We start from the raw sequence: 16,961 nt of genomic DNA, 5'->3' as shown, positions 1-16,961 counted from the left end.
TTGTGTCTTGGGCTTTTATGCCGGTGGTGCTTCTTAAAATGAAGGGGGATTTCCAATAGCCTAACACCATTCCTGTTTTGCTGTTGTCCCTAATTTCCTGCTGCCACACATGTCTGACAGAGAAGTCTGGACCTGTATCTCCAGGCAAGAACTGGAGGAAAGGCATCTCAGGTACCGAGCACCGCAGCAGGAGGTGTGGCAGAACATGTCGCTTTGGAGGGGCTGCAGAAAATGAAAGGGACCAGTGATGCCCTCCTTCGGCCCCCAGCCCAGCATCCTGCCCGCATCAGCTCCGTGCCTCCCTCCTGCAGCCAGGCACAGCATTTGTGTGCATGTTTGTCTTCCCCCGTCTGTACCCTTGTTCTTGAGGGGGGGTCCCTGCTAAGGAACCTGCTAAATCTTCAATTCCCTGCAAAACTGCTGCAAACCCTGTCTCCTAAGGCAGCCCTGGAAAAAGCATCGGTGCCTGTGTAAATGTGATGCCATACCAGAACTGTTCATGGCTTATTAATTAACTTCCACCCGCCCCTGGGAACACCTAGCCACTCCCTTTGTCCTCACCTGTCCCAGCCATTCATAGCAGCAACAGGATGCTAGAAATAGACACTCTTACACCAAATCCGTCAGAGACCGTAAATGAAAGGAGTTTTGGAACTGATTTGCAAAGGAGATACTTTCTAGCTCACAGCAGCAAGGCAGCATGAAAACCCTCAGGTGCACTTCAAGGTAAGGGGAGAGGGATGTGAATGTTAAAAGGTGCAGAATTAAAACGTGATTTGTAGAAAGGTCTGATTCAGATAGTTCAGTTAATCTATTTAAGTGATTAATAACCTATAGTTAGTTACAGTTTGCTCCGGGGTAGAGGTTAATTTCAGTGTGTGTCTCCTCCTGTATTCCAAGTCTTTTAATTTGAAAGAACCTTGTTATGTTGACACAGATCCTTAGAGATGTTGTTTTCAGCTTAACGCAAATAAACAAAAAGGTTGTCCCACCTTAAAGCATCCGTAGCAGCACATTCAAGTGCTACCTTTGTCAAAAGGACAAACTCTTTGGCTTAGAAGAATTTGTGTTTTAGTGGTAGCTCTGAAGCGGGTCCTCAAAGGGATCCCAGGCTGGTTTCATACCCTGCATGCTTCGGTGATTTCTGTGCAACACTCAGATTTGAACTCTTGAACTTTTGCTTTGGGGAAGACTGTATTAAAGGGGCAGAAAAGCAGGTAGTGTGTTGGCAATGAGGGGTGCTCTGAACGAAACCTGCGTCTTGTGGCTGCGTTGAACTTCACTCCCCCCAGGCGAAATGCCTCCTTGCTGCGTGCTAGGGAGGAATAAAACCCTGCAGCCACGATTCTGCACGTCATGCCCTGTATGCTCCTGTTGATCCGGCTGATAGTTGTGAAATACCTCTGCTTATGGCTTTAACTGTTCATACAAAAGATCAGCTCTGTCCTCTGCAATGCTAGGCACTCGCACTGTTCACCTTCAGCAAATAGAGCAGAACAGCTCTGGAACAAGAGGGACCTGTCTTTCTTGAAGGGAATAAAAGATAGCAGATATTTTAGCCAACATTGTGCATGGTGTCTGTCGGCATTCGGTTTTAGAAATGACTTGGTCAGAGAGTTGTGACAAAGGTAGGTGTGTGGTCAAGGGAACAGTCTTCGAGAGCAGCACTGGCTCTCACAGAGATGTGCCGGGGTGGTGAGGGCAGGATGGGCGGTGAAGCCCCACGTGCAGGTTGGTGACACTTGCTGCGAGTGTGGCTGAGCCCCAGAGAGGTGGGGACAGGCTCCCTGGTGCTGGGCTGGCCAGGGTGAGCAGCAGCTCCTTTGCCCCATTTCCAGTGAGGTTCCCAGGCCCCCTGTGCATCCTTCCAGGAGCCCCTGTCTCCCCAGGAGCCCCAGACCCCCCAGGACTTTCTATCCCAGACCTTGCTGCCCATGCTGGCACAGGGAACGCTGGAAACAGGACTGAAGGAGAGGGCAGGACGAGACGCAGGGCTTGGCGGCACCCCACAGATGTGCTCCCATCCTTTCAGCCCCCCTCCCTGGCCTCCATTTTCCCATTCTCGTTCCTGGAGGTTCCCTCAGCCTGAAGGCCCCATGTGTTACCCCCAGTGTCGCCAGCAGTGAGAGCTGGCCATGCCTGGCCACGAGGCTCTGGTGGGAGCACCCAGTTACACTGCAGACAGGCTCGGCTCACTGCACATTTGGGTATCTGGAAGCAGGATGACAAAATGTAATTGCTTGTAAACGTCAGTGACTAATAAGATAATAAGGGTTACTTGGAGGTGATAAGTTGTAGAGCTGTAAAGAGCCCATTCAGCTTCTTTCTCATAACATAGCAATGATAATCTTTATGGCACATGTTGCAGCTGACTTATTTTCAGGATGTTTAGGTATATGTTGATTCACTTACCTATTGAAAGATCAATCAGAGTATAACTGCTTTCCGTTTTGGGTACACTGCCTGAGCAAACAAGTTCCCTATTGCACACATTCAGTTCTGCAGGAAAGAGGCAGAAGAAGGCTGTAGCCAGATTGCCTTAGGAAAGGCCTCCAGGCAGGCAGGGAGGCACTTTCTGGAACACCATCACACCAGCATCAGCTTCACCTTAAGTGAAAGACCGAGAAAATAAGCAGGGGGTGCATTCAAGAGACAAGAGCCTGCTGGCCTCTCCGCATTTCTTCCCTAGTCTCAGCTCTACTTGTATATAGAGAGTGATCAAAGGAAAGGGGTTGTCTCACCCCTGGGAACAAAAAGTGAAGAAATATTGATGGAAAGCTGCCCCGTTTATGTCCTGAAACTCTTCTTTCAGCAGCTGTGCTGCAAATCCCCATCAGAGGTTGGTGCTGGCTGCGTCCAAGGGGCTTCCTGGGCCTTGGGAAGGGCTCTTCAGCCCAAGGGTTTCCCTTGCAGGAGGGCAAGTGCTTTCATTCAAAGCAAAGCTTACAGCAAAGGTGTTTTTTTTATGGGAAGCAAAGCCAGCACGCTTTCTGCTATGCCATGGCCCAGGCCCTGCATTCTGATTCCTCTGTGTTTGCATTCATTTTATGGCACTTCAATCATTCGGCAGGTGGTCACGATTGCTGTATTTTCATGTGTGGTTCCTAATTTTCTGTTGGACTTTGCGCCCATCCTGTCTCCAGTTTTCCATGGCTGTATCTGGCTGTCAGAGCCCTGCTTGTCACACTGTGGCCGGAGTCATGCAGCAATGGCTGCGTCTGGCTGTGGGTAGACTCTGACAATGTAATAAAAAAGGGCTGACGGACCATGCACCAACCACATATGGCTGGTGTGCAACGACAGCTATGTGTCCGTCATCTTACCCCACAAATAGGGGACAGCCCAGAGCCTGCTGAGCTCTTCTGCACTGCAGTGGGCTGCCAAGATCTTCCCCTTGAGCATGGATGCCTCTCAAGGGTATTCCTCGAGGTTGAGAGATTCCTGTGATAGATACTTGGTAAGTGATTATTAGCTAGCTTCTTGAAGCTATACTTGCAAGACTGAGAAACTTCTTACTCGCTAATAGCTTGCTAACTTGTTATATGGTATTGAGTGATATAAAGGATTGATTGCTTGGTAGAGTTCCATGGGATAAGGCCCTGGAGGGAAGAGGTACCCAAGAAAGCTGGTTGATACTCAAGGATCACCTCCTCCAAGCTCAGAGGCAATGCATCCCAACAAAGGGGAAGTCAGGCAGAAATGCCAGGAGGCCTGCATGGCTGAACTAGGAGCTCCTGGCCAAACTCAAGCAGAAAACGGAGGCCTAGGGAGGGTTGAAGCAAAGACAGGTAGCCTGGGAGGGATACAGCGATATTGTCTGAGCAGCCAGGGATCAGGTTAGGAAAGCTAAAGCTGTACTAGAATTGAATTTGGCCAGGAACATCAAGGGCAACAAGAAAGGCTTCTATAGGTACATTGGTGATAAAAGGAAGACTAGGGATATTATGGGCGCTCTCCAGAAGTAAATGAGAGACCTGGTTACCTGGGAAATGGAGAAGGCTGAGGTACTCAATGACTTTTTTGCTTCAGTCTTCACCAACAAGAGCTCCAGCCACATAGCCCGGGCCCCAGCAGAACAAGGCAGGGACTGGGAGAATGAAGAACCACCCTCTGTAGAAGAAGATCAGTTTCAAGACCAGATAAGGAACCTGAAGGTGCACAAGTCCATGGGGCCTGAGGAGATGCATTTGTGGGTCCATCTGTGGATCCTACTGGTGGATGTAGTTGCTAAGTGACTGTCCATCATATTTGAGAAGCTGTGGCAGTCTGATGAAGTTCCCACTGACTGGAAGAGGGGAAGTATAACCCCCATTTTGTAAAAGGGAAAAAAGGAATACCCAGGAGAACTACAGGCTAGTTGGTCTCACCTCTGTACCTGGTAAGGTCACGGAGCAGATCCTTCTGGAAACTCTGCTAAGACACATGGAAAATAAGGAGGTAATTGGTGACAGTCAACATGGCTTCACTAAGGGCAGATCATGCCTGACAAATCTGGTGGCCTTCTACAGTGGGGTTACAGCATTGGTGGATAGGGGAAGAGCAACTGACATCACCTACCTGGACTTGTGCAAAGCATTTGACGCTGTCCCCCATGATATCCTTATCTCTAAATTGGACAGACATGGATTTGATGGCTGAACCACTTAATGAGTGAGGAATTAGCAGAATGGTCGCATTCCAAGAGTTGTGGTCAATGGCTCAATGTCCAGGTGGAGATCAGTAATGAGTGGTGATCCTCAGGGGTCAGTATTGGGACCCGCACTAATTAACGTTTTTGTCAATGACATGAACAGTGGGACTGAGGGCACCCTTAGCAAGTTTGCCAACAACGCCAAGCTATGTGGTGCAGTCGACACGCTGGAGGGAAGGAATGCCATCCAGAGGGACCTGGACAGGCCTGAGAGGTGGGCCTGTGTGAACCTCATGAGGTTCAACAAGGCCAAGGTCAAGGTCATGCACCAGGGCTGGGGCAATCCCAAGCACAAATAAAGGCTGGGTGGAGAATGGATTGAGAGCAGCCCTGAGGAGAAGGACCTGGGGGTGGTGGTTGATGAGAAGCTCTACACAAGCCAGCAATGTGTGCTTGCAGCCCAGAAAGCCCCCCGTACCCTGGGCTGCACCAAAAGCAGCGTGGGCAGCAGGGCGAGGGAGGGGATTGTCCCCCTCTGCTCTGCTTTCATGAGATCCCACCTGGAGCCCTGCACTCAGCTCTGGGGCCCCCAGCGCAAGAAGGACAGGGAGTTGTTGGAGCGGGTCCAGAGTAGGCCACGAAGATGACCAGAGGGCTGGGGCACCTCCCTTATGAAGACAGGCTGAGGCAGCTGGGGTTCAGCCTGGAGAAGAGAAGGCTCTGGGGAGACCTTATAGCAGCCTTCCAGTGCCTAAAGGGGGCTGCAGGAAAGCTGGGGAGGGACTCTGGGTCAGGGGGTGTAGTGATAGGACAAGGAGTAATGGCTTTAAACTAAAAGAAGGTAGATTTTGATTAGATATAAGGAAGAAAAATTTTACTCAGAGGGCGGTGAGGCCCTGGCCCAGGCTGCCCAGAGGAGCTGTGGGTGCCCCATCCCTGGCAGTGCCCAAGGCCAGGCTGGATGGGGCTGAGGGCAGCCTGGGCTGGTGGGAGGTCTTTCTGCCCATGGAAGGGGATTGGAATTAGATGATCTTTAAGGTCCCTTCCAACCAAAACCATTCTATGATTCTATGATTGCGTATATAATCCTTTAGACATAAATTGTCAGCCAACCCCATGGGAGGGTCTCTCTGGTGCTTTTAGTCTGACCTGGTTCTCTATGCAGTAAATAGCCCAGAGTGTACCTTGACATTTGAAATCTTGTTAAGTCACTGTTTTATCTATGATTAAGCTTAGTTAGATCACTGCAATACAGCAATCAATATATTGCTGCTTTGCTCTTGCAATTGAAGTGCAGAATTCCGTTCACGAAATGGGAGAAGCTTGAAGCGAATAAACTCTAAATGAACAAACTCTAAGGCCTCAGAAACCCAAAAGAAGTAGGTTGTGTGGGTGAAAATTAGGGAATGAGAGTTAAAAAAAAGTGATTTCTCGTTGTCCTGCCTCAAACCCCAGAGCTGCTGATGCAGCTGGTGGCTGGCACCGTAAAGAAATTACGGTCCCAGTGATGGAAGCCCCGAGGACAGCATGCAAAGCTTTGTGGTTCACATTTGGGGAGGGGTTGTCTTCTACGAGATAACATTCACAGAAATTCTGGTCTCTTTCCAGGTATACCAAATGTTTCCTCTTCTTCAACTTTTTTGTGGGAATCGCCCTGTTGGGATTCTTCCATACAACTAGTAAAAATCTGTAAGTCTAGAAAGAGCAAGAACAACTAGTTGCTTGACTTCACCTCTGCAGGGCAACAAGGATCTGGCCTGTGACACTTGATTTAGCTCCCTCAATCTAAGGTAATGCTGGAAGGGCAGCAACCCAAAATCAGGCCCTAGATCCACATTTGGGCACACAAGTGATCAAATGAGCCAAAGTGCAGCTCTTTAAGGCAAAAACAGCCAAATGACAAATTAAAAGGGGATTGAGCTGAAGTATTTGGGCCCTACTTGGCAAGTGAGGAGCAGGAGAAACAGAAAACTGTCCAACATCCATGCCTAAGGGATGGGGCTTGTTTGGGTTGGTGCCTCGCTCCAGCTGCTGTTGTGGGGTCAGGAGAACCCACTTGCATTTGGCTCCTGAAGCTTTACTGCCATGGGAGAAAAAGAGATGGTTAGCTGAGCTTTGCCAGGTCTAAGAGACGGGGTACGGCACTGGAGAGGCTGTTTTCCCCATGCATTGCCTTCCTGCAGATTCTGGAGGAGCTCTGCACAGTTGCTGGTAACTCCCACACCATGTCACGCCAAAACCAATGTCATGTTCCTGAAGACCCACAAGACTGCCAGCAGCACCGTCCTCAACATCCTGTTTCGGTTCACAGAGAAGTATAACCTCACCATCGCCCTCCCAGCTGACCAGCGCTTCCACCTGGGTTACCCGAAGAGATTCATGACCAGCTTTGTGGAGAAATTTCAAACCAAAGGGCAAAACTACAACATCATGTGCAACCACCTGCGGTTTAACCCCTCAGAGGTAAGAGCCACGGCACCTGTGGAGGTACACAGTTGAACAAACAGGGTCCCTGGACTAACAGCCCCTCTTCTTCCTCCCCACAAACAGGTGCATAAAGTGATGCCAGGGAACACCTTCTACTTCTCCATCCTGAGGAACCCTATTTTTCTGCTGGAATCTTCCTACGTCTACTACAAGAACGTGGCCCCTGCCTTCAGTAGCTCCAAGGACGTGAATGAATACCTGGCATCGCCCTTGAAATATTACCGTGAGGAGGATTACACGAAAAACATCTACGCCAAGAATAACATGTGGTTTGACTTTGGCTATGATAACAACGCAGAGGGCAATGAAAACTACACCCAGGAGGTCTTAAAGGAGATTGAACAGAACTTCCACCTGATCTTGATAGCAGACTACTTTGATGAGTCCATGATCCTCCTGAAGCACACTTTGTGCTGGGATCTAGATGATGTGATCTACTTTAAGCTCAATTCCAGAAGCAATGACACTGTCCAGACCTTGACTCCAGAAAGCAAGGAGAGGATAAAGACGTGGTGCTCGCTTGACTGGAACCTCTACCTGCACTTCAATCGGAGCTTCTGGAGGAGAATTGAGGAGACCATAGGACTTGAGGAGCTGGAGAAAGAGGTAAATCACCTGCGGATGAGACAGAAGGAGCTCATGGAGACCTGCCTCTTGGGCCAAGAGGCAGTGGTGAAGACTCACATCAAGGACAAAACTCTCTTGCCTTTTCAGTCAGGGGATGCAAATATCCTTGGTTACAACATCAGACCAGACTTAAACAACGAGACTCTGAAAAACTGCCAGAAAATGATTGTGCCAGAACTCCAGTACATGTCCTATCTTTACTCCCTTCAGCACCCACACAAGAAGAGGAAGCCGTTAGACCTTCCCTTGCCATGGAGCAGTTCCCTGGAGAAGACACGGGTCCCAAGTCAAAACTAGAGCGTACGCCAGCCTCTGCAGCATCCCACTGCTGTGGCCCTTTGCATCGCCAGGGTTTGGTGATGAGACTCTTGCACACGAGGGGGATACTGGGGGGGTGGGGGTCATTTGAAAGCTACCTCCACTCTCCAGCTTTTATTTTATGGGAAAAAAAAAAACACTTATATTTCTCTACATTTACCGCCTCTGTCATTAGGTGGGTGCCACCCACTCCTCTCTTCCCCTCTCATGGGGTCGTGATGCTTGCTGGGGCACTGAGCCCACCACGTGCTTGCAGTCCTCCTTCCCAGCTCACCGAGGTTGAGGCAGGTCCCAGAACGCCTCCAGCCAAGGACTCGGCCAGATAATGCTCAGGTCCGTGCCGCTCACAGATGTGCTGCTGCTGTCACACGCAGGGGACAGCCCAGTGCTCCTGGGAGCTGGCAGGCTTTCGGGCTGGGTTAGATTTTCCTCCCCCTTAATCATTAATCAGGGGCTTAATCATTTGGTTTGCATTTGACCTTTTTTTAATAGCGGTCATTACTTCCAGGCTGGTTACAGCTCACTAGAGCGAGTCTCAATTTTCTGCTTTTAGGAGACAAAAGCCGGGGGGGAGATAAGGACAAGAGCTCACCAAGGGAATGCAGTACTTGAAGGAGCAGGTTCATAGGAAAGAAATTAGGTCTCCAGGCCAGCAGCATCGACATTTTATCATCAGCAGAGGCTTCATCACATCCCATTGCTCCTGTGGCCAAACTTCCAATGCCGATTAGGAAAGGGATCCAGGGAGGCACAGCCACTGCTGGCCTAGGGCATCACCTCGTGATGGGAATCAAACCCTCGTGGGCCAAACCCCCCCAGGGAGTGACAGCTTTGGCGTCATTGCAGTTAATGATCGCCCTCACTCAGTGGCTGGGCTCAGCGCAGGTTTCTGGAGCCCATCCCTGGTTTCTACTGCGCCTGCCACCACCCGTGGGGCAGGATTGCAAAGTTTAACCAGGGTCCCCTCCCTCCTGCGCCGTGCAGGTTGGCCGCGAGGGAAGTGCCTGGGGAAGGTCTGGGCACAGCAGCGGCACCACCCGCTAACCAGTGATTTACCCCACACCAGCACGCAAGGCATCGAGTCACCCGGGTGGTGACGGGGCGATGGCCACCCTGGGGCTGCTTCGGTGGCTTCAGCGGCTGCCTCAGGGTGAAGCGGGCAGGAGCAGGGACATCGTGCAGCTGTAGCTGGAGGAGAGCTCCGGGGCTGCGGTTCAACCCAGCAGCCCCAAGGCCAGTGGAGGCAGGAGCCTGCCATGCAGATCCCGTGCCTCCAGCCTCACAGCACTGGGAGGGGGGAGGGGGGAGAGAGATGGGGGGGAGCATTTGCTCTTACAAACTCGGCATTTTCCATGCACCTTGGTGTGTTTTATATTTTTGTCCTGCAATGAGGCCAAATAGGCCAGTGAAGACACAGCCTTTGCCTTGCACCCAGTGAGACCGTGAGCTGTAGGGCAGGAACAACACAGTGCTTAATGGCACCCTCATGGGTTTTCTGCTCCAGCAACCCCAGCTACATCCCAACAGCCTGAGCCAGCTGGGGCAGAGGAGATGGCAGCCTTCTGGGGGCCCCTGCACTGCTCCCGGGGGTGAGCAAGGGAACTGAGGCAGGAGGGACCTCTTCCCTCGGCGTTCCCTCCCTGCGGCCCTGAGCGCGGCAGATGCAGGTTGAGGGGCCCGGGTTCTCCCTGCCTGATAATGGGGCCTTTGTGCTGCTGCTGACTCAGGGCTTTTTGCCGGCCGCTGGCCACGGCAGGAGCCCCGTGACATATCGGTGGGGGGACGGCTGGGGACAGGCTCTACAGGCAGCCAGCCCTGCAGGAGCCAGCATTGCCCCAATGCCTGCCAGGGGACGGAGGCGGCTGCCCCGCGCTGAGTAGGACCGGGTGAGTGCCTGGGCTTTCCCCATGGGGCGTTGGGCAAAACGTAGGCAAGAACCCCTCCCGGCAGCCTGGGGTGGGCAGCAGACCCAGCCCTTGCCCTGTGGGAATGCAGCAGAGAAAGGGGAGATGCTGAAGGGAGCGGGAGAGGCCATGGAGCTTCCCCAGGGCAGAGCCCCTGCTCCAGCAGGACCAGCCCAAGTCCTTGGTGGCTTCATTCATTGCCAGACAGGACTCCCACCTGCCAGCGTGGCTCAGTTGTGAAACCTCTAGTGACAGCTCTGGCTGAAAGAGGGGGATGAGAGCTGGAGAGCAAAACCAGCAGCCGCTGTGCCCAGGGGCAAGGAATCCCATCCCTCAGGTCCAAGGACGTGCATGGGGACACCCAGGGACAGCTCTGCCCCCTCTGATGCCCTGCCATGGCTCCCACCCTGTCCCTTGCCAGCCTCGGTTTACTGGGAGCCCCACTCCACGCGGTGTCCTGCCCAGCACCTTTCCCCACATCCTACCTGGGCAGGGGCAGTGCCACGAGCCCCCTGCCCGCAGGGGGGCCGCCCCTCTCTCTGCCGCAGGCACCATGGGCTCCCGGCACTTCCCTGCCCGGACTGTGCTCTTCGAGAAGGAGACCAGCGGCGTCACGTACCGCGTGCCGGCCCTGCTCTACCTGCCCTGCGTGGCCAAGCTGCTGGCTTTTGCTGAGGAGCGGCTGAGCGCCGACGACACCCACGCCAACCTGCTGGTGCTGCGCCGCGGCACCGTCTACGGCGGCTATGTGGAGGTGGGAGCGGGGCCGACACCGCAGTGGGGGCTGGATCAGGCCCGGGGCGGGCTGGGGAGGGGTCTGACCGCTCTGCCCCGTCCCCGTGCAGTGGGAAGACATGCGGGTGCTTGAGACGGCGACGCTGCAGCACCACCGGTCGATGAACCCCTGCCCGCTCTATGACGAGTTCACGGGCACCCTCTTCCTCTTCTTCATCACGGTGCTGGGCAGGACACCTGAAGCCTTCCAGATTGTCACGGGCCAGAACGTCACCCGCCTGTGCTGCGTCACCAGTGCCGACCAGGGTCTGAGCTGGAGCAAGGCCACAGACCTGACGCAGCAGGTCATCGGCAGGGCCATCAAAGGTAGTGACACCAGCAGGCAGGGGCAAAAAAGCCAGCGAGTGTGGCACGGCCAGCAGCAGCCTCGGGCTGTGACCAGGCGAGGGTCCAAGGGCAGAGCTGGGGCGAGGGAGAAGAGGAGCCTGAGTGGAGCGGGGAGGAGATGGAGAGAGCAGCCTGGTGGTGGGGGAGCCGGGGGCTGCTCATCACGCTCGTCCCCCTGTCCCCAGACTGGGCCACCTTTGCACTGGGCCCCGGGCATGGGATCCAGCTGCGCTCCGGCCGACTGCTGGTGCCCGCCTACAGCTACCACATTGACTGCAAGGAGTGCTTCGGGCAGCTCTGCAAGACCACCCCTCACTCCTTCGCCTTCTACAGCGACGACCACGGCCGGGGCTGGCGTTTCGGGGAGTTCATCCCCAACCTGCAGACGGGCGAGTGCCAGCTGGTCTCGGTGGATGAGGAGGATGGCTCCAATGTCCTCTACTGCAACGCCCGCAGCCCCCTGGGCTTCCGCGTCCAGGCACTGAGCACCGATGACGGGGCTGTCTTCCACGGGGGGCAGCTGGTCCAGCGGCTGGTCGAGCCCCCCCACGGGTGCCACGGCAGTGTCATCGGCTTCCCTGCGCCCTTCGTGTACGGCCCCCAGCCCCCTGACGTCCCTGGACAAGGCTCGGCTCCGCGGCCGCTCCCCCGTTTTCGGGACCTGCTTGCCTTGAGGGCAGCAGGGGATAAGCTCCAAGTGGACCCCAAAGCCACCTCCGGCCCCGGCACCTTCTTCCAAGCACCAACGTGGGTGCTCTACTCCCACCCCACCAGCCCCATGTCGCGGGTCAACATGGGGGTTCACCTCAGCACTTTCCCCAGGGATGCAGAGAGCTGGACCGAACCCTGGGTCATCTACGAGGGTCCGAGTGCATATTCGGACCTGGCTTACATGGAGCTGCCCCACAGCCAGGCCCCCGTCTCTGGTGGCCCGGCCATTGCTTTTGCCTGCCTCTACGAGAACGGGAGGCGGTCCCCCTATGAGCAGATATCCTTAAGCATGTTCACGCTGCACGATGTGCTCCAGAACATCCCCCTGACGGCTGCAGTGCCCTGCAGGAAGCGGAGGCAAAGAAGCTGCTGTGTCTCCTAGAGCCGCCCGCCGCATCCCCTGGCGTGGGCCGGCCGTGGGCACGTGGGGACCGGCCGCCTTCCGTGGCTGGGCTGGGTCTGGTGGCACGCAGGGAGAGCCCAGCATGACCCTGCGGCAGGGCGAGCTCTGCTGATGTACACCAGGGTGGGATCTGGGGACTCCTCCAGTCCCCTGGGCTGGACCGTGCTGAGGGCTGGTGCTCCTGTCCCAACACAGAGTTTTATCTCATTTGTACTGCTACTTTTTAATTATAGAGGTGGTTGGGCTCAGAGGCTCATGCCATTATTACCATGTTATCCCTGTCCTCAGCCTTTATCTCTCTGTCTCACTGCCCTTGTACCTCTCTTCCTCCACCCAGCATCCTTCCAAATAAAGGACGGGTCCCTAATGACGTTCTCCCTCCTGCTTCCAGCTTCACATCGGCGCAGAGTGGTGGAGGTGGCATTCCAGCAGCCCCTCCGTGCACCCTGCCAGCGAGCAAGCTTCACAGCCAGGTCCTTGGCACTGGAAAAAACCCTTCGATTCACCTCAAGAAAGCAGTTTATTGCTTTCCCAAGTCCACTCAATCAACCATCAATCTGTGAAACACAAATTGAGTGGCACTAGCAGCGGTGCCGCAGATCGGGGCTGCCACGGGGGGGGGCTGCTGGGGCACAATGCCATGGCCTCTCCTCTCACAGGCACACTTGCTTATGCACCTTCTCTCGCTCCTTTTTAATACTTACTTTCAACCCAATTTCTCTCATCAAAACCTTAATCTCATTGTTTTTGTGTAATCTGGCTGACTGCTTTTTCAAGTTACCATGGTCATTGCTACTTTCCTCTCAACCCGACCAGTTCATGTGCAAATACGCTCCAAGCACAGGCACTTTCTGTTCCTGCAGCCCCTGTGCTCTGCCCCTGCATCAGGCAGGGATGAGGACGTGCTGAAGGCGGTGACGCTCGCCGTGAGCGCAGCCAAGCCCCAGGGGCAATGGGGATGGGGCTCTGCACCGCTGGGCTGGTCAGGGTGAGCAGCTGCTCCGTCGTCCCATTTCCAGTGAGGTTCCCAACGAGGTCCCTCCAGGAGCCCCCCATCCCTCCAGGGCTTGCTCCCATACCTCGACGTTCGGGATCCGCTTCTCCTCCTCTGTCCCTAGGCCAGTCTCCAGCCGCCAGCACCTGCAGTGAGCCCCGTGCACGCCAGCACAGCTCCAGCGCTCAGTCCAGGCGTGTGGGGCGGCCCTGCTTCCCCTCGCAGAAGCCACAGAGGCAGCCAGCACAGCCGTTGAGGATCTGGATGGAGGCCAGCACCATCTCGGCAGCACTGACGAGCAGCAGGAGGGAGAAGAGGGCGACATTCCAAGCCACGATGCCCGCCGGCTCCAGGCAGGTGTCCCAGGTGTCCGGCTTGTACAGGAAATAATCCGCCGGCACCAGTACCCTGTGCCATGGGGGGGGGGGGGGGAGAGAGGATGAGCCACGAGCAGCCGCTGAAACACCGCCTTCATTTCACTGCCTGCATTATGAGGGCCCTATACCTGGTGTCAGACACCTGGCTGCCGGTGTCCAAGAAAGGGTATCCCCAGGTGGGGCCGTGGCCATGCTCGGAGGCGTTGTAGAGGCAGAGGGGGCCGTTGGTCAGGCCCACCCCAGACAGGATGAAGCAGGCGGCAGAGCCCAGGAGTGCCAGCTTGGAGAGGACGGCGGAGAGAAAGGCCTGCGGGGAGCACAGGGCTTGGGGCTGGGCGGAATTTGGGAGCCCGCACAAAGCCCTGTCCTCCAGGGAGGGGACACTGTGCAGTGTCCCACCGTGGGCTCACAGGAGAGGTGGCACCATGCAGTGTCCCACCGTGGGTCCACAGGAGTGGGGACACCATGTGATGTCCCACCGTGGGCCCTCAGGAGAGGTGGCACTCTGCGAACATCCCACCACGGGGTCACCGCGCAACGCCCCACCACATGCCCACGGGAGAGGGGACACCCCACCACGTCCAACCCCGCGCTGCTTGGGGGCCTCAGCCCTGCCTTACGTTGCGACGGGTGCCGCAGTCGGAGCAGCCGGCACATCGCCACCCCACCGCTGTGATGTGGGTCGCCACTAGCAGCACCTGCGGGATGGAGAAGACGGCTTGGGGGGGGGGATGAATCACGTGTGGGGGATGGAGGATGCCGTGCAAAACACGATACTCACAGTGATGCCTCCTCCCCAGATGCCCGGCATGACCTTGGCCTGCTTGGTGATGTGCCCGTCCACCAGGTACTTCCACGCCCCGCCAGGGAAGAGCAGGAGGATGTTGGCTATCACAGAGAGCGTGCCCAGTGCCAGCAGGCAGGGGCCCACGATGCGGCTGCACCTCCCCACGCACATGGCCTGCCTGCACGGGGATGGGGAGGAGGAGGAGGATGAGGAGAGGACAAGGCTGCCTTCAGCCCCACCGTGACCCCCAGCACTGCTGCCCCCCCACCTCACAGGGATCTTCCAATGGAAATGCCATTTCCCTGCACTGCAGCCATGGGATGTTTTACATGGGGCACAACCATACATGCAAGCTGCAGATAAGAGTGAAGACAGAAAAAAAAAAAAAAGAAAGAAAAAAAAACCAACCATCCCCATGCTCATCAGCCAACAGGATGCGTCTACGCAAAAACTTTTAAAAGAACAAACAGATCGCAGTGACAAGACCATGTGATTCATTACTTATTCAAATTAAATTCAATATTAATACCAATCTACTGCTGTCAATAAATTTTCTTGGGGCTGAGCTATTTTATTGTAGAAGGAGATGCCCAATTTCAGACCTGCCAGTATTTTTCGCTAGGCAGGACTTCAGACTATGGCAGGTCCTGCATCAAGCTGTCCTCAAAACCCATGCAGCCCTCAGCCCTTTGAAGCAGTCCTTGGGCAAGATGCTCAGCTTTATTTTTCCATTTTATCAAGCTATCAGTGCACCTAGGAAGCACCCGGCCAGCTCCAGGTGACACCTGGTCAAAACCTTGCTCTCGCTCTTCCACACCTCCACCACAGGTGCTGTCCCCCGGCTGCTTCGGGAGCACTGTGACAGCCTGCCGTGCGGCTGTCTTGGCTTTGGATCCCTGCACTGAGATCACCTTGGAGTTCATCTCAAAAGCAGGTTTGTTTGCCAGAATGTGACATTTCAGGCACAGAGCTAGGGGGAAGATCTCCAGGTTTCTTCTACCATGCACACATGCATTCGTTTTTGTTTCAGGTCTCGCTGTTTTTTATGCATTCCCCCCCTTTTGTGGTAGCTTACAACCTATTTTGCATGAATTCCATCAGTCCGGTCACTTCTCATGCTGGTTAATTTATTTCAGGCTCGCACTGGCTTTACAGAAGCAGAACCACTGAGGTGCCGCATGGCTGTTTCCGTGGGAAGAGGTGCCCTGTGAGCAGCTCGGGCTGCACGCCCAGCGCATGGCAGCCCCATGGGACCTGCACTTGCTGTCCCCCCAGCACTCCCCTTGAGCCAGAAGCAGGTTGGCATTAGCTATTTCCTTCTTCCTCGTGTGCTAAAGAGGAACACACACAAACACACACACACCAAGGGGAGAAGAAGGTAAAAGCGAACGGGCAGCAGATCCAGGCTCTGTTAGGATGTTTGCAAGAAAGACACCCTCCCTGCCAGCATGCCTCCATGGCCAACAAGAAAGGGATTCAAGGAAAGCACAGGGAACCTGTCCTCCTTTCCTCCTGGCTTACCTGGGAGCAACACTGGGAGAAGTCAGCAGTGTGGAGCTGGCAGCATCCCCCTGGGAGGAGCTCTGCCCTGGGAGAATATACGGAGGCAGCACCCATGGGTGCTATTTATGATGTCCCAGCACACTCTGCACATCCTCTTCCTCCACCCTGAGGTCCACCCACCGCATCATGCACCATCCCTCTCCCACACAACCAGTGGCTCAAAAGGAAGAATGACTCTTCCTTGTGAATGAGGCAGCCCCTGCCTGCAGCTGATTTCCTTCCCTAAGAAAGCCAGCTCTCGGGGAGCGACGCCAGAAAGCAAATGAGCACGGAGAGCCAGGCAGAAGGAGCAGCACAACCCCCTTGGCATGGGGAGAACCACCAACCCAGCAACCTGCAAGAAAATACAAGCAATCTGTGCTCTCTAACACCCTGCTCTGGTGGCCAAGAAGCTGATACAAGTCCAGCGGGGAGAGGGAATCCTGTACGTGCTCTTCAGCTGGTGAAGAAACCTCACCAATGTTTCGCTCAGAGCAGGTGTGGTATGCTCTAAGGGCCATCTCAGACCATGTTGCAGGATTACGGTGGATGTGCAATACAACGGTGCCTCGCTGTTTGTGGGGACTCATTTTTATGTAAGATGGTGGTGGCTGATCCTTTGTCACACTGATGTGGTGTGTCAGAGACAGCAGCAGATGTGGCTTTAGCTGACGAAGGGCTTCAGAGCAGAATAGAGCTCCCAAGGCACTGGCTGGCCAGTGCAGTTACTGAAAAATGCCTTCCCTTGCTGGACGTGAAGGATGAAAAGACACCTCCACCAGGGACACGTTCAACCCGTGGAAACTGAAGCTGCAGCAAGATCTCGACACCAAAAACCTTCACTAAAAGCTGTAACGCTGCCACAGACAGCTCTGGTGAGATCAGTTTTGCCATGACGACACCAACATCCTGGATACACAGCACTTCCCATGTTCTTTCCAAAAACCTTGCTCTCCAGCCATGTCTCCAACTCAATGCCTCCCAAAGAGCAGGGGAAGGCTTTCAGTAGTGGGGTGTCACAGCCTGGCCCACACCTTCCACTCCTCAGAAACGGCACTG

The 16,961-nt window shown here is 54.8% G+C and overlaps 3 protein-coding genes across 6 annotated transcripts; 2 read left to right on the top strand and 1 right to left on the bottom strand.

Annotated features, from left to right (window-relative positions):
* The first annotated feature begins 166 nt into the window (after positions 1–166).
* On the top strand, positions 167–8,217 carry GAL3ST2 (galactose-3-O-sulfotransferase 2). Of its 3 annotated transcripts, none has more exons than XM_083848693.1 (4): positions 167–726; positions 6,239–6,319; positions 6,814–7,093; positions 7,181–8,217. In XM_083848693.1, the coding sequence occupies exons 1-4, from the start codon at positions 701–703 to the stop codon at positions 8,039–8,041; spliced, it is 1,248 nt and encodes a 415-aa protein (XP_083704819.1). In that variant the 5' UTR covers positions 167–700; the 3' UTR covers positions 8,042–8,217. The 3 variants fall into 3 exon arrangements, with proteins under 3 accessions (XP_083704819.1, XP_083704820.1, XP_083704821.1); XM_083848695.1 differs by having other exon boundaries at positions 168–726; positions 6,239–6,420; XM_083848694.1 differs by lacking the exon at positions 6,239–6,319.
* TM4SF19 (transmembrane 4 L six family member 19) lies at positions 7,593–16,213 on the bottom strand. Its single transcript, XM_083848698.1, has 6 exons — positions 15,882–16,213; positions 14,355–14,538; positions 14,194–14,271; positions 13,702–13,880; positions 13,282–13,604; positions 7,593–7,732 (listed from the first exon to the last, which is right to left on the bottom strand). The coding sequence occupies exons 2-5, from the start codon at positions 14,529–14,531 to the stop codon at positions 13,382–13,384; spliced, it is 657 nt and encodes a 218-aa protein (XP_083704824.1). The 5' UTR covers positions 14,532–14,538; positions 15,882–16,213; the 3' UTR covers positions 7,593–7,732; positions 13,282–13,381.
* NEU4 (neuraminidase 4) lies at positions 8,228–12,195 on the top strand. 2 transcript variants are annotated; one of them, XM_083848690.1, is made up of 4 exons: positions 8,228–9,948; positions 10,489–10,720; positions 10,812–11,067; positions 11,274–12,195. In XM_083848690.1, the coding sequence occupies exons 2-4, from the start codon at positions 10,520–10,522 to the stop codon at positions 12,179–12,181; spliced, it is 1,365 nt and encodes a 454-aa protein (XP_083704816.1). In that variant the 5' UTR covers positions 8,228–9,948; positions 10,489–10,519; the 3' UTR covers positions 12,182–12,195. The 2 variants fall into 2 exon arrangements, with proteins under 2 accessions (XP_083704816.1, XP_083704815.1); XM_083848689.1 differs by having other exon boundaries at positions 8,228–10,720.
* Positions 16,214–16,961: the final 748 nt, after the last annotated feature.

This window comes from Anser anser (genome assembly GCF_964211835.1).
Source record: "Anser anser genome assembly, chromosome: 9".
In the NCBI taxonomy this organism is placed as follows: domain Eukaryota; kingdom Metazoa; phylum Chordata; class Aves; order Anseriformes; family Anatidae; genus Anser; species Anser anser.
This window is presented reverse-complemented; position numbering and strand designations above follow the sequence as displayed.